Consider the following 15,822-nt stretch of genomic DNA (forward strand, 5'->3'; position numbering starts at 1 on the left):
AATCTAGACAGAGTTCCTGCCCTCAGGAGTTTACTATCTACTAGGGGAGCTAAGAACCTAAATAAATAATTTTATTCTTAACATAGAATTTAATTATGAAGTATGAATAGTGCTGCTGGAATTTAGAAGAGGTAAGAGAATTTCTGTTAGGGAAGACTTTATGGATGAGATGGTATTTGTGGGAGACCTTTAAAGAGACATCTAGTTAGATTAGAATAGTGCAGAAACCATTGGCTGATTACCCAAATGCCATTCCTACTTTTCATTGTCAGCAGAGCCCTGATTTTGTTTTGGTGTACCACTACCTGAAATGACTCAGGAGTCAATCCTGGTGAGTCTAATCTAAACCAATCATGGTAATCACATCCCCTTTGTCAGTGTAGGTGTAAGAAGGGGACATGAGCTAATATTGACCTAATGATTGGGAAGAGGGATCTGTTAGGTCTTTGAATGAACCAATCCAGGAGCTACTTTATATCAAGGTTTTTTGAAAAGTGAGAATATAAATAATGTTTTTGTTTATACTGTCAGAACAGGGGTTTTCTGTGACTTGTAGCTAATGGCAATTTAAATGACAGAGGAATGGACATTCTAGTTGAGGGAACTCAATGAGCAGAGGCACCAAGGTGGAAAAGGTAACAGCTATAGAGTCTTAAATTAGTTAAGCCTGGTGAGTGACTGTAGCATTCAAACGGGGATAGTAGTGAATAAAACTATTGTAGAAGGCCTTGACTGCCAGGTTAAGAAGTTGGGACTATTTTGTAGCCAATGAGGAATTGCTGAAGAATTTTAAGCAGGAAAGTGATCTGATGAGTTGTGCTTGAGAAAGGTTAATCTCAAAGCATCATTAATTACAAATAGAAGAGTCTGGCACTGGTCCTGTGGCCTAGTGGTTAAGTTCGGCACGCTCCACTTCAGCAACCCAGGTTTGGTTCCCGGGCATGGACCTACACCAGTCGTTGGTGGCCATGCTGTGGCAGTGACCCACATACAAAATAGAGGAAGACTGGCAAGGATGTTAGCTCAGGGTGAATCTTCCTCAAGCAAAAAGAGGAAGACTGGCAACAGATATTAGCTCAGGGAGAAACTTCCTCAAGCAAAAAAAAAAAAAAAAAAGAAAAAAGAAGAGTCTGGAGGTGTGGAGATTAACACAGAACCTAAGATAATCCAGATGCGAAGAAAGAGGGGCCAGAGCTATAGTTAAAGTCTTCTAGAGGGCATGGAATTTTTCTTATGAATAAACTGGAAGTGAGACCTGGTAAGAGGTAAAATTGACAAGATTTTATCTTGACAAGATCAGATGGCTGGCTACTGTAGAGGAGAGGGCAAGAAAAGAAGAAAGAATGCATTTTTTTCAGAAATGACCTTGTCACTAGAGTTCTTATAAATTTGAGGTTGATTTCCAAATAGTTCTGAAAGATTATGTGCAATATAAACTCACAGCTGTCAGATGATGCAGTATTGGAGATACTGAGCCCATTTGAATGGATTTTACATTTTTAGGCCAATTCTTCATTTCTTCTTTACTTTATTCCTTTGCAAAGTCAAAAGCTGAGGATTCTGGGGCCGGCCCGGTGGCGCAAGCGGTTGGGTGCGCGCGCTCCGCTGCGGCGGCCCGGGGTTCGCTGGTTCGGATCCCGGGCGCGCACTGACACACTGCTTTGGCAAGCCATGCTGTGGCGGCGTCCCATATAAAGTGGAGGAAGATGGGCACGGATGTTAGCCCAGGGCCGTCTTCCTCGGCAAAAAAAGAGGAGGATTGGCGGATGTTAGCACAGGGCTAATCTCCTCACAAAAAAAAAAAAAAAAAGCTGAGGATTCTCAGAGTTCTTTTGGGAGTATGCGTACTTATAACATTGTAAAAAACCCCTAATGAATTTAATATAAATATAATATAAACTCAACAACAACAACAATAAAAAAACAGAAAATGGGAAAAATATGCGGTTGGCATACAAGTTTTGAGACCAGAAATTGAAGTATAACAAAACATGATCTTGGATCAGGTTGTCAGTATTTCAATGTGTATTCTGTTACAATGATTTCTAACACATTATACCTTATATAAAGTTACACTGCTACCCATACTAGTGCCGCATTAGCTACCGCTGTGATGAATAATGCAAAAAATTTTTGAATGATGGTTCTCTGGCAGCTGTTATATCTCTCTTTAACATTTGGACTTAAAAAAAAAATTGACTAAGCAAATGTTCAATGTGAATGGACCCAGCGGAATGGTATTAAAGTGTACTGTGTATTTCCTCTAAATCAACTGTAAACGTTAACAGGCTCCATTCAACTTCAGGCACTTAGCCAAGTCTGGAATTAACATCTGTCTTTGTTCCTCTAATCCTCTCTAAAGTACTTTTATTACTTAAATTGATTAGAACTTCTAATTTGATCAACTATCCATAATTAATCCTACTACACTTAAAGTATAGTAGTGGTAATCAACTCACTGGGGAAATGTGGCATATTAAGTGGGGAACCCCCAAGGTCCATGACACAAAGGGAAAAATTCTCCTTACACAGGAGTTCCTTAAGGGTTGATCAGGAGTGGACTTCAGAGCATTCACGAATGTTCAATTTATTGTTTATATGCATATGGATGATTTTTTTGTGTAGGTGTGAGGAAGATTAGCCCTGAGCTAACATCTGTTGCCAGTCCTCCTCTTTTTGCTGAGGAAGATTGGCCCTGGGCTAATATCCGTGCCCACCTTCCTCTACTTTATATGTGGGATGCCTGCCACAGCATGGCTTGATAAGCGGTGCGTAGGTCAGCGCCTGGGATCTGCCGCCGGGAACCCCGGGCTGCCAAAGCAGAGCGCTGGAACTTAACCACTACGCCACCAGGCCGGCCCCTGAATATGGATGATTTTATTGTTTGTTTTAGAGCAGGGGCTGGGATAGGAGGAGGCCTAATAAAATCGTTCCTGCATTTTTACCAGGTCTGTGGCCTCAAAAAAGTTAAGGACCATCTATTCTAACCTACCCATTGGTGGATGAGGCTTCCTAATATTCTATGACAGCTGCCCTTATATTTTTTAGCAGTGTTGATATATTTAATTGTTTAAAATTTAAAGATCAACTAAGAGACACAGTGCACTGATGGTGAAAAATCCATTCAATAACTAAAAATTACTAAAACAAAACAAAAAACCCCAAACTTTCTAATGGATTTTAAAATTCTTATTAAACGAATGAAACCTAGTGTTCTTTTTTTTTTTGGTGAGGAAGATCAGCCCTGTGCTAACATCCACCAATCCTCCTCCGTTTTTTTTTTGTTGCTGAGGAAGACTGGCCCTGTGCTAACATCCGTGCCCATCTTCCTCCACTTTATATGGGATGCTGCCACAGCACGGCTTGCTAATCATTGCATCGGTGCGCGCCCGGGATCCGAACCGGCGAACTCCGGGCCGCTGCAGCGGAGTGCATGCACTTAACTACTTGTGCCACCGGGCCGGCGCCGAAACCTAGTGTTCTTAAAAGTGATCTCCTAAGACTATTTTAATTTCTAGATAGGGTGTCACCTTAAGACTCCACAGCCAGCTAAAATCCAAAAAGAGAGGTGGAAGGTAAGGATGAGAGTTTACTACCACCCTCTGTGATTATTAAAATCTCTGCTATATGGCAATTATACAAACAGTGAGATTCAAATAGCTAACCTGGAAGGCAATAAAACTATGTTTTTCATAGTTTTATAAATAAATGATAATAACCAAATTATTAACATTTATTTCTACTATAGAATATTATTAAACTGATAAGAACAGATACTACACTTGATCTTAGCCAAAAGGCCGAGAAGGGATCTATATTACACTATTAAACATAGTTTTAACCACCAAAATAGTTTAAGCTCAGAGTTGGAAGTCTCTGTCACTCTCACCTTGGTACAGACCACCCGTACAACCACTTTCCAAAAGGCAGAAGAATCAGATCCAGGTTGTACCTCAAAGAGAAGATGTTTTTCCTGGCCAGCTGCTACTTTAGCAGTTCTGAAAAGAGACAAACATATTTGTTAATTTTATGAAAAGTCATCATATGAAATAATGGAGCTATGAAAACAGTTTCGAGAAACACTTTAAAACAGAGAAGGAAATCTGAAGAAGACACACAAAGACAAATAACAAGAATAATGATTGTAATAATTAGATTCTTAAAACATATGGCTAGAGAATGTTTTGATTATAAACATATAACTTAATTTCCAAGGATTTTAAAGTCAACAGCATAGTGGAATGATATTTATAAATCTCTTTTTGTCATATCTATATCTCAACGGTCCTTACATTTCTAACAAAGACATCTAGAAAAAAACATGTCCGAGGAATCAGGTTTTTAAAGAAAAAGCATAGCTGGTTTCACTTATCCAAATTTTGACTATTGCCTCAGATGTATATAAAGTGTGAAAAAAATCTTGCTCTTGGTTGAGTCCTTATTTAAACAGTAATACTAACACATCTCTTTGAAAATTTTCGTTTTATAGATAATTTGGGACCGGATCAAGCAAATGATTTTGAGACACTTTAAATATAGCTTTACTGTCTTCACCTAGCAGAATAATTTTAATTTAGAGAGCCAGAGGATTCTAACAAAAAAAATATAATACTCTTAGAGGCTAATTCAATATCATACTATCAATGCCAATTTAAATCAGTTCAAAGACATATTTACGTATTGCAGCTCCCTTTTATCATGACTCCACTTCTCTCCAAGCACCAGTGGAGATATCACGCTCGACTAAGTGACTTACAGCTAAATAAATGGAGGCCATCGAAAATTATGCTACCATCCCCAGGGAAGAAAGTCAGCCAGCGAAAGTCATTCAGCTGCGCCAGTTTCCAGTTCTGCTTTCTAGTTATCAAACCATGCTCCTTCTGTATAGGTTTAACTTTAAATAAAACAGTTCTCAGACAGCACTGCACTTGTGAAATGCCCAACCCTGACCCACGGGAACTGATTTTAAGAACCAAATCCAGCCAGAAGTGTCCTGTTCTAAATAAACAAAAGGAAGATATTCTTGACCCTCACTTCTGTGTTACACGGTAAGCTTAGCTTGCGGACGCTTTCACAGAGCACATTTTATCCAGTAGCTCTAGGCCAAATCGCAAATTTTATAGAATAGACTAGGTTTACATCTGTAAGTTCCAAGACTCTTAAGGGATGGCAAATGTCATTGATTACTCTTCATAAGAGTTGAAATGATAAACATAAAAAAGCATTCCAGTCTTGTGATACTATCAAATTCTCAATCCAATTTTATTCCTTAAGAATATGGTCCCAGAAATAATGCTTCAAATACTACCATTTGGATAATCTAAGAAAAGGAAAAAAGTAAAATACTAGAATTCCAAAAACCCATGACTACATTTTTATTATAAAAGATCAGACAATATACAAATATTTACAGTAAAATGTAAAATCTCCCTTCACTGCCCGCTTTTTCTGCCAACTACCCAGAGACCCAGTGGGTATCCTTCTAGTTCATTTTCTGTGCATTTATATATATATATATATATATATATATATATATATATATATATCCATAAAGGATCCACCCATATATCCATACAGGGTTTTGTTTTGTTTTTTTTAATGAACAAAATCCAATATTCTTAGAAGAAATGATCGTCTAAGATAACTTTAACTTTTAAGACATTCTTTATTCTTCATGACTGGCTAATAACAGTATACTTGAGCCATGTCCATAAAAAGAGTGTATTTCCTTCTCTTTATCTAATGTGTTCCAGATGGCCAAATATGTCTCTTATCTAATACAGCCACCACAAAGCTTGGGGAGTATCTTACCCTAAACTATTAACAGTGACTATAATACAAGTTGATACATACTAAGTGGTCCTAGATTGCTAGGTGATTTTGTTTGGCCTTTTTTGGGTTTAAGGAGAGGTAATTTGGGATAGTGGAAAGAACTTCAGACTCAGGGAGAGCTGGATCTGCCACATTTGGATCATTTTAGGCCTCAGTTAAAAGGTCCAACCCTCAGCAAAGTGCGTTGCACATATTACATGCTCAGTGAATGTTAGCTAAAATGAGTAGACTAAAGAGAGAACCTTGAACATCTCATTTAAAAGACAATGCCAATAAGTTATAATTATACCCCTAGGGAGATAGAAGGCATATATATATCTTCTATATACAAAGAGAGGTAGATGTGGGTGCTGCTAGAGGAAGACAATAGCAAGAAGTGACATCTGCTCACCTGTCACTAGGGGAGAAAACACACAAACAAAAAAGCAGTATTTTAAAAGCAAACAATCTGGGGTCATTCAGGGACAAAGAGCCTTGTATGTTTTAATAGCTTCTATACAGATCAGTATTATAGTTGATATAATAAAGAATAAATTTACAAAGAAAAGGCTAAGTTCTATTAGGTGTGCTCTGTAAGATGGCAGAGAAATTTATATTCCATCTTAGAAATCTATTCAAGTGTTAAGTAGAGATTTAAAGATGTTAGCTAATTAGAAAATATTAATAAACAAAATATCTTATTCTTCAGTGACGACAAATGAATTATTATTTTGTTTGTTTTTTGGAAGATTGGCCCTGAGCTAACATCTGTTGCCAATCTTCCTCCTTTTTTCTCCCCAAAGCCCCAGTAGATAGTTGTATGTCATAGTTGCACAACCTTCTAGTCGCTGTATGTGGGACACCGCCTCAGCATGGCTTGATGAGCGGTGGTAGGTCCACGCCCACGATCTGAATCGGCAAATCCCAGGTTGCCGAAGCAGAGCATGCGAACTTAACCGCTACACCATCAGGCAGCCCTGACAACTGCATTCTTATTATATATGTATTTCTCTGGCAAAATAATGGCTCAGTGAACAGATACAGAAGACTGATTTCTTTACTAACCAGTTGAACTGGTTGATGTACAGAAACCTGAGTGCCCTTTGACTATCCTAGGAGCCTTTCTCTAGGTTGGCTAATTGGCATATTCTCTTCTGTTATGCATCCCTTTAGTGCTTTCAAACAAGAGTCAATTTATACGCTTGTGTTCACAATCCAATTTCAAGTTCCTTCAGTCTCTTTTGTTCCTATTACATATTTTTAAATAACCACATAGAAATTACAGGAGGCACTCTATAAATATTTCCTAACTGCTGCTGAAAACACTAAGTCTTAGCAATCAAAACTTCTGGTCACCTCTTAGACAGTCATGACATATGGGGCATACTTCAGGGGGAAAAATAAAATGAAAAACAGCAAGACTTACACGTCATTAAGTTCAGCTACTCTCCCAAGAAATTCTTCATAAGTCAAGGAGCCACTTTCTCGGACCAATGTGACATGTTTTGCTACTTTTTCTGGTAACTTGTTAAGAACCAACTGCGTTTGATCTGAAAATTGCTGTCCCATGATGAAATGATGTCTTTTGAAATCCAGAGTGTTGTTTCACGTAGTTTCTGTCAAATATATATAAAAGTTACTTTTATATATAATATAAAAACAGCAATATATCCACCCCTTCAAGAAAATTGAGAAAAACCAGGAATACCTTTAAGTGAGAGCTCATTAGACTTACATGAGCCTAAGGTGGACTTTATTTAAACAATGATACTTTTAAAGATTTATATTTCTATTTATTAAGATTACATAGCTAAATGAGAAAACAGGATTCACTTACATTATTGGGAGGGTGTGGAGCTTCTAACTTCTATAATTTCACCAAGTCAAAAACCATTACACAGATGCGCGCATGCATGCACACACAAAGGCATTTAAGTGACTGTATTTAATAGGAAGCTTCTTTACCTTATACAATTTTCTTAAGAACATTTCCTGACTGCTTACCATGAGTCAGACTCCAAACTAAGGGCTTTCCATATATTATCTCATTTATTTCTTACAACAACCCTAAGAGGTAGACATTATTATATTCCTATTTTACAAATAAGGATATAGAGCTAAGTGACTTATCTACAGTTAAACAGTTGGTAAGTGGTTGAAGTGAACTTTGAACTCACGTTTTTCAGATTCTAGTGCTCATATTTTTAACCACTATTATATACTATGATATATAATCATTACATAATTACACCAGCTAAAAGAAATTTGTTGTTGAATTACTTCATTTATAAATGTATAACTTATTTTTAATTGTAAAATATACATAAATTAAACAGACTTTTGGTTTGAAAAACCTAAGAAAATTACAATGTTAGATTATTTAACCACCTTACATTTTCTGCTTAGAAAAAAAAAAGACAGCTCTTTTGCTTTTTAACTTCTCTAGGTGTTAACTTAAAATTTATGTAACTTATTTTCTAAATATGAAGGTGATATTTTAGTTAAAAGGCTGGATCACTACTTTAATAATCTACTATTAATACAGATCAATAAGTTATTGAATTGACTTAAAAAATTTAATCACAAAACATTTATTTAATAACCACTTACTCTAAAGTCTTAAAAGATATAATTCTATGTATCGTGGCTAGAGAAGAGTTGGATGTTTTTATTCTAGATAGCTTTTTCCTTTGGTAAATAATGACAGAATATCAAGCATTGAGAATATGGTTAAAATAGAAATTAATATAAATTTTTAGTATTTACTTATGTTGACTTATTCTATAACTGAATATGAAAATCCCTATTTAATACCAACACTACTACTAATAATAGTAAAAGCAACTAATATTTGTTGACCACTTCCATTATGTAACACAATCTTCTAAGCACGTTACACATATTCATGATTTCGGTCATTTAACTCCCTATAATAACCATTTTATAGATGAAGAAACAGGATAGTTAAAGAAACAAGCACTGAAAGGTTAAAGTAACAAAGTCACATAGCTAATTGTTTTTTTTAAAAATAAAGTTAGAAAAAGAAAAATGCATTACAATTTAAAAAAAATCTGATCCCCTCCTTGAGAAATTCCATTTTATTTACCCATCAAAGACTATCATTTTATCTCAGCCAAATTAACACTCATATCATATAAAGCAGGTGAAATAGTAAAATTTTATAGAAAAAATTTTGCCGGGAAACCTGCTTTATCATTTAATCAAAAAAAAAAAAAGTTATAACTCTATAAAATATATAACTTTATGAAACCATATATAATAAGAGTTCTCAGTAACCATAATATGTAAATTTGCTTTTGGTATTAAAATTTAATGTACTGTATTTGAGGTTTATTCTTCTACTCACATAAAATATAGGAAAACTACAATTGTACTAAAAAAGAAAAACTCAACAATTACTGTTTTGAATCTGAGCCTACTTGGCAACGATAAACATTACAGAGATGTAATGTTTATAATACATATAAGATAAGATAAATAGTTTATAATACATATAAGATAAGATAAATAAGATAAATATTACAGAGATAAATGAAAGGAAGCTGTTGAGGAAGATCCAGGCCACTAAAAAAAAAATCTCTGAAAGCAAAACTATATATTTTAAATATAGTCAAGTGGATTCATAGCAACTACATTCAAAGAGAAACAAAGTTCTTAGCTTAGAGGTGGTCTCTACGGTATTCAACATTAGTGATTTCTGGATTTTACAGACTAGTAAAATCTCAAAGCATCATGGTGTTGCACATTTATTTTTATTCTAAGTAAAGACAGTTTCCAGAAATAAGCAAAAAATCCCCAAACAATAAAAATTTAAAAAAGAAGAATTTATTACCTGAAAAGTAGAAGGATAGAATATTAGAATAAAAGTCCTTCCCAAAAGGCATTAACTTCACACTGACAAATACTACATATATACACCTACACTATTGTCCTTTTTATTTTTGTTCTAATCCAAACATGTGAAAACATCATCAGAAGCCAATGGTTATAGACTGGTGTTAGGGAACCTTTGTGTTACATGGTCTTGTATTTTTTTAATTTTTATTTTTTGTGAGGAAGATCAGCCCTGAGCTAACATCCACGCCAATCCTCCTCTTTTTGCTGAGGAAGACCGGCCCTGGGCTAACATCTGTGCCCATCTTCCTCCACTTTATATGGGACACTGCCACAGCACAGCCTGACAAGCGGTGCATCGGTGCGCGCCCGGGATCCGAACCCGGGCCGCCAGCAGTGGAGCGCGAGCACCTAACCGCCACGCCACGGGGCTGGCCCCGTTATATGGTCTTTTAAAAATTAAACTCAACAAATACCATGTGCCCGGTGCTGTGATATGTTCTGGGGATACAACGGTGAGTGAAAGAAACATGGTTCTTGACGCCACGGAGGCATCTGACACAGTGGGGAAAAGACAACAATCACACCACTAAACATACAATTACAAAATGAGAAGCACTAAGCCAAACAAGCAAGCCAAACAAGGTGCTACAAAAGCCTATAGGAGGACTTGACCTAGTCTTGTATCAGGGAAGAAGTCCTTAGGCAAACATTTGATTTGAGATGATCAGTCAGCCAGAGAAGAGCGGTAGAGGCATGGTGAAGGGAGGACATTCCAGGCAGAGGTAATAGAAAGTGCCGAACATTGGAAGGAGCATGGTGCCTTTGCGGTAATAAAAAAAGGCCAGAGTGACTAACGCAGAGCAGCAGAGGGAGAGAAAGACTGGCACCAAGAGATGGACTGTTTAACATTTTTACTGATGACTCGAAGACAAGACTCCATGCCTGCCCAGTCTGTGGATGACTAAAATTGAAATGAATGAATAATGTCCACTGAATATCAGAATTAAGACTGAAATAGATACTGATTTTCTGAAACAGAATAAATTATATCAAATACAACTTAAGAGTTAAATCCTGAATATGTTTTGAAAAGCCAATTGCACAAAAAACACACAGGTAAGATGGGCTTAAAACCAGTTCAACTATAAAAGCTCTGAGGGTTTCAGTCAAACTAAGTCAATAGTAAAGAGGGACAAGAAAGATGCTAAAATAATCCTAAACTCTTGCTAGAAGCAGACGTCCAGAGCGAGAGCCCAGTCCCATTGTACTCTGTAATGGTTCCACCCCACTGAAGTTCTGTAATCAGCTCTAAGCAGTTGCACTTTTAAAGGGCATTCATCATTTGAACATATTTGGGAGAGCATACAAGATGTTAAGGATCTCGAAAAGGAAACGAAGCAATTTATTCTAGATAATCATAGTTTAGTAACCATGTGAAGCAATATGATAGGTTTGTTCAAACATCTGAAGAGTTTTCATGTGGAAGAGGAAGTAAGATTTATTTTATGTAGTTCAGAGAACCGAATAGCCAATAAAGTTTAAATAAGGCAGATTTCAGGTCAGTGTAAGAATTTCCTATCATCCATAATTATCCAGAAGTGTTAAGGGCTGTCTTGTAATGTATGTGAGCTTGCTTTCATTGGAAGTGTGGAGGTGTTTAATAAAGATCAGAAGTTCATCTAATGAGTGTTTTAGAGAAGATTTTCGCTTGGGTGAGAAGCGGAGTAGGTAACCTCTAAAATATTTTACTCCCAAAGTGAAACTTAAATCTCCTCTAGTTTTCCTGTACCAATCCAATCAAAATGCAATAAGAGATGCTAATCAACCAGAATGAAAACGTTAAATTACACTTACATTACTTAACAAAAAAAAAATTAAACTTTTGAAATATATAGTCTTAATATTTAGAGTAAAACATGTAATGATAATTTAATCAATGTGCTCACCAAACAGCTATTTAAAAAGAAGCCTTAGTTGCTTATTTATTGAGTTAGAAAATGGTCCCTTTTGTTTCTGCATTGTTTTGATCTGGTGCCCTAACTCTGAATGGTAAGGTTTATCATTTGAGGCAGCATATTAACTTGTTATCCTACAATTGCACTTGGTATCTGGGAAACCTGATCACTAACTCCTTGGATTACAAGGTAACACTATCTAGAGACTACTGAGAGGGCCTGGAACAGTGGTTCTTAACCTGGTTCAGTGCAGATGGCCCGGAATTTACAGTTCATTTTGAATATCATAAAATAATGATAAATATTAACATCCATCACTAGCATAAAAATATGACTCTATGATCTACATGCAACATAAAACCACAACCGGTGGTTGTGGACATGCACAACTGGTGCATGTTCACAAAAACAATCTATTGAGGCCACCCTCTAGTCACTCAGCACAGCTTTTTCAGTGTTCCTCTTTGGTGACTCTGCACATTCTTCTATCATGGCACATATTAGGAGTTAGGTCACTTGACCATCCCCCTCCGTGAGCTTTTTGAGGATAGTAGCTGTGCTCTCTCTTTTGGCAGATACATAAGCATACAATAAATGTTTATGAATGGATATAGTATATATTGACAGTTTTTGTTTTCTTATTATTCACTTAGTATTCTTTTGCCTCTTGTTAACTTGTTCAGTCATCTTACCAGTACTAACTTGGAGAGAAGCTGAAGTTAAAAAATACATGAAAGAAAAAAATACAAAATTGTAAATTTTATCATTAAATTAATGTTTATGGGGGCCCACCCGGTGGCGCAAGCGGTTAAGTGTGCGCACTCCACTGCAGCAGCCCGTGGTTCACCGGTTCGGATCCCGGGCGCGCACCAACGCACCGCTTGGCAAGCTATGCGGTGGCGGCGTCCCATATAAAGTGGAGGAAGATGGGCACGGAGGTTAGCCCAGGGCTGATCTTCCTCACAAAAAAATTAATTAATTAATTAATGTTTATGTAAACTGAGAGATATTCATTACTTGATATTAGCAAAATACTTCCTTCTAGATTATGGAACTGTACTATTGTATAGGAATGTAATTTTCAAACCAATGGCATAGAATTCAGCAAAAGACAAATCTCTGGTCAAGATTTCTCAAAGAACTAGCAGCTCTCATACTACTGTGTCACCTATAATTCAGTCCTTTCTAGAAGGGATAATAATGTGCTTTCAAGAAATATTTGAAGGATTTTCTAAATAAAGAACAATTGTTACTTTGAAACTCACAAGAATATCAAGGATTCCAAAAATGTCACTAGTGGGTGGTAACATACACTTGATTACTTCTTTTTCTAACAAATGAATTGCTGTAGTTCAAATATTCTTATAAAGATATAAAAATTACATCATGGGTAATTGGCCAAAAAAAAAAAAAACTCTATGAAAATTTAAACCATATCCATTCATAAAAGGATTAAAGCAAAGTTGATAAGCCTGACAGTGGAACAAGTTGACTAGCTCACAAGTTCTGTAGTATTTAGAAAACCTCTCTGAAACCTGTTCTCCATGAAATTTTGTATCAAATTCTTTACTTACACAAAGATATTTATAATTGAAATAATCATCAACTATTTTCATTGTCAGCTTTAACATCAGTGATAAAAATTAAGTACTAAAAAATAGGTCTCTAAGGATACTATTTAATTTCTTATTGCTTATTCAAACTCTAGATTTGTAAACAGATTATCAGCTGTTCTGCAAGACAAGAAATTAACAGCAGTTATAACAGATACACATGAAACAATCAGACCAGTCAGAGTCACTACAGAATCTGGAATGCCTGTTCTGGGCTCAAAGATCTTAATCAGAAAAAAATTTTATAGAAAGAAAAACTACAAAAGGATAAGAATTAAGATTAAGAATATGCATTTCTGATAGCACCAGTGTGTTCACTAAATACATTTCATATTTGGAAAAATACCGTAACTAGGCTTACAAGAATTCTCTCTGGACCTTCCTTACCTTTTTGGGAAGAGAGGGGGAAGCGTGTTAAGTGTTTAGACGTGAACTAAGAAGGATCAGCTACAAACATCAAATATAAAGTTCACTTACACAAATGACAAAGAACACATTTTGGAGAACACATCATATTCTGGAGGAAAATATTTAGAAACTGGAGAAAACTCTATATTATTTTTGAGTTCTGAACTCAGAAAGCATCACTTCTTAGAGGGGTGACTTCAACAGAGGTGACTAATTTAGGATCACTGGTTCGCAGCACTTCTTGCCCCAAATGAAATTCTGAACGGCTGGAGTTCATTTTATAGCAAGAAGAGTGGGCGAAGGGGAGCGGAAAAGAATAACTTTATGCAGAAGATCTAAGAATTATAAACTATGGGCAGCGTTACGGCGGCTTTATAAATACGCCAGAGGAAAGAACGGAATCACTTGCCACCGTGAAATAGGACAGGGTCAGAATATGGACGTACATTGCAATTTAATAAAGGGGCTGGGGATAAATCTGAATACTACTACTAAATCCACATTTTGTAACACGACACAAATAACAGAAGTCATTTCAAAAGCTAATACAGAAGGCTTCCTTTCCAGGAATAATTACTACCATGATTAGCAAGGAAACGCTCTGTCGCAGCCGGGTCTCGGGGTAGCTGGTTCGACAAGGCAAAGCCTTCGGGAAGGGGAGCAGCCTAACCTAATTTAGAAACGCAGGGCCGGCTAAGAAGATCGACTTGGCCTTTTCTGAGCAGTCGCCCCAAGCAAGGGTTTCTAATCTGGAGGGTCCGGTGCGGCGGGGGCGCACGGGCAGTCTACTAAAGACACCGGCCACCCTCCGGCCACCCTCGCGGGGCTCTTCCTCGCCGCCTCGGCCCCTCCTCAAGCGCACCTGCACTGTAACCAACAGCTACGCTCGCCGGCCGGCGGCGAGATTCAAAAGCGGTTCCGGGCTGGAGGAAGGAAAACCCTCTCCTCGGCCCCCAGAACCACCCGCCAAACAGGACCAGCCACCTCCACCCCTAGCCGCTGGGCCGGCTGGGGGACGGCGCATCCACGGAAACGCCTCCCAAGCCAGCCCCGCTCCCCGAGCCGAGGCCTAGAAAGGGCGGCGGGCCGGGCCTGTCTCCCCACTGAAGCCGGCCCGGCAGTCGAGGCCTGGCGGTGATTCCACCGCAGCCCGAGGTCGTGGAGCAGCTGGGAAGAGGAACGGCGGACAGACAGCCTGCGGGGCTCACCCAAGTTCAAGGCATCGCGCTTCCGGCGGCAGCGGCGCCGCCCCAGCCCGCCGCTCAGACCCGGAGCGCCGCCGGCGCCTCGGGCGGCGACCGGGTCGCACGTCAGTGACGCAGAGGCCCTGCCCCCAGCGCGTTGCCTGGAGAGAGCGCCTAACCTTCCTCCCCAGAGCTCTGCCCCGGCTCACCTCACTGGCCTCCCTTCTCCTGAAGACCTTCGAGCCGAACCCCGAGGCCATCTGAGAGGGAATGGTAGCGGCCAAGGCCAAGGAGGGGGCTGCGCCCAAGTGGCGGCGGGAGAGGCCTCGCCTGGCAGCTCCTCGAGGCCGGAGCCGCATGGGGTGTTACGGCCTGGCCGACTGCCGCCTCTCCTGGTGCCATCTCCCGAGCGGGCTCTCCAGGGCCCAGCTGGTGACAAAGGCCACAGTGCCAGCCCCGGTTTGGTCAAGGGCTGAATTCCAAGCCACCACTTATTAGGCATCCGACCTCCCACTGTTCGTAGCTACACAGAGATCATCTCGTTTCTTTACCATGCAATGGGGCCGATTATGCTCACCAAGCTAGATTCGAAGCATGAGAGAATATATGGAAAGTTACTAGCACAGGGTCCGGAATGGTGAGCCCTAATAAATGGCAGACATTATTATTATGAACACGTGTTGGCGATATGATGGCCAGGTATGGTTGACACTATTGCCTCTATGCTTAGCGGCTAAAGTAAACTACTTCTTATGCTTGTTAATGTTTCCATACCCGTCCTTCCTCAGTCATTTGTAGATTTACCTTGTGAAGAATTAAACCTGCCCTCTAACAATAGATAGTACTTATTGACTATTTACTATGCAGGCCCTGTTCTAAGTACTTTAAAGGTCTTATTAAATGTAACCCTCACAGCAATCCTATGAGGTAGGTGTTATTAATACTCTCATTTTACAGATTTAGGAAGGTCAATTAAGTTTTCCAAGGTCAACC

The 15,822-nt window shown here is 38.5% G+C and overlaps 1 protein-coding gene and 1 pseudogene across 1 annotated transcript in view; both read right to left on the reverse strand.

Annotated features, from left to right (window-relative positions):
* The window catches only part of RNF141 (ring finger protein 141), a 44,880-nt gene extending 29,938 nt beyond the window's left edge, over positions 1 to 14,942 (reverse strand). The window contains exons 1-3 of the mRNA XM_058545981.1: positions 14,854 to 14,942; positions 7,238 to 7,427; positions 3,890 to 3,998 (exon numbers count right to left, since the gene is read on the reverse strand). Coding sequence (XP_058401964.1) covers positions 3,890 to 3,998; positions 7,238 to 7,380 — 252 coding nt within the window. The 5' untranslated portion in view covers positions 7,381 to 7,427; positions 14,854 to 14,942. The remainder of the gene's footprint in view (positions 1 to 3,889; positions 3,999 to 7,237; positions 7,428 to 14,853) is intronic.
* On the reverse strand, positions 3,641 to 3,812 carry LOC131409170 (U2 spliceosomal RNA; annotated as a pseudogene).
* Positions 14,943 to 15,822: the final 880 nt, after the last annotated feature.

The sequence above is a fragment of the Diceros bicornis genome, chromosome 7 (assembly GCF_020826845.1).
Source record: "Diceros bicornis minor isolate mBicDic1 chromosome 7, mDicBic1.mat.cur, whole genome shotgun sequence".
In the NCBI taxonomy this organism is placed as follows: domain Eukaryota; kingdom Metazoa; phylum Chordata; class Mammalia; order Perissodactyla; family Rhinocerotidae; genus Diceros; species Diceros bicornis.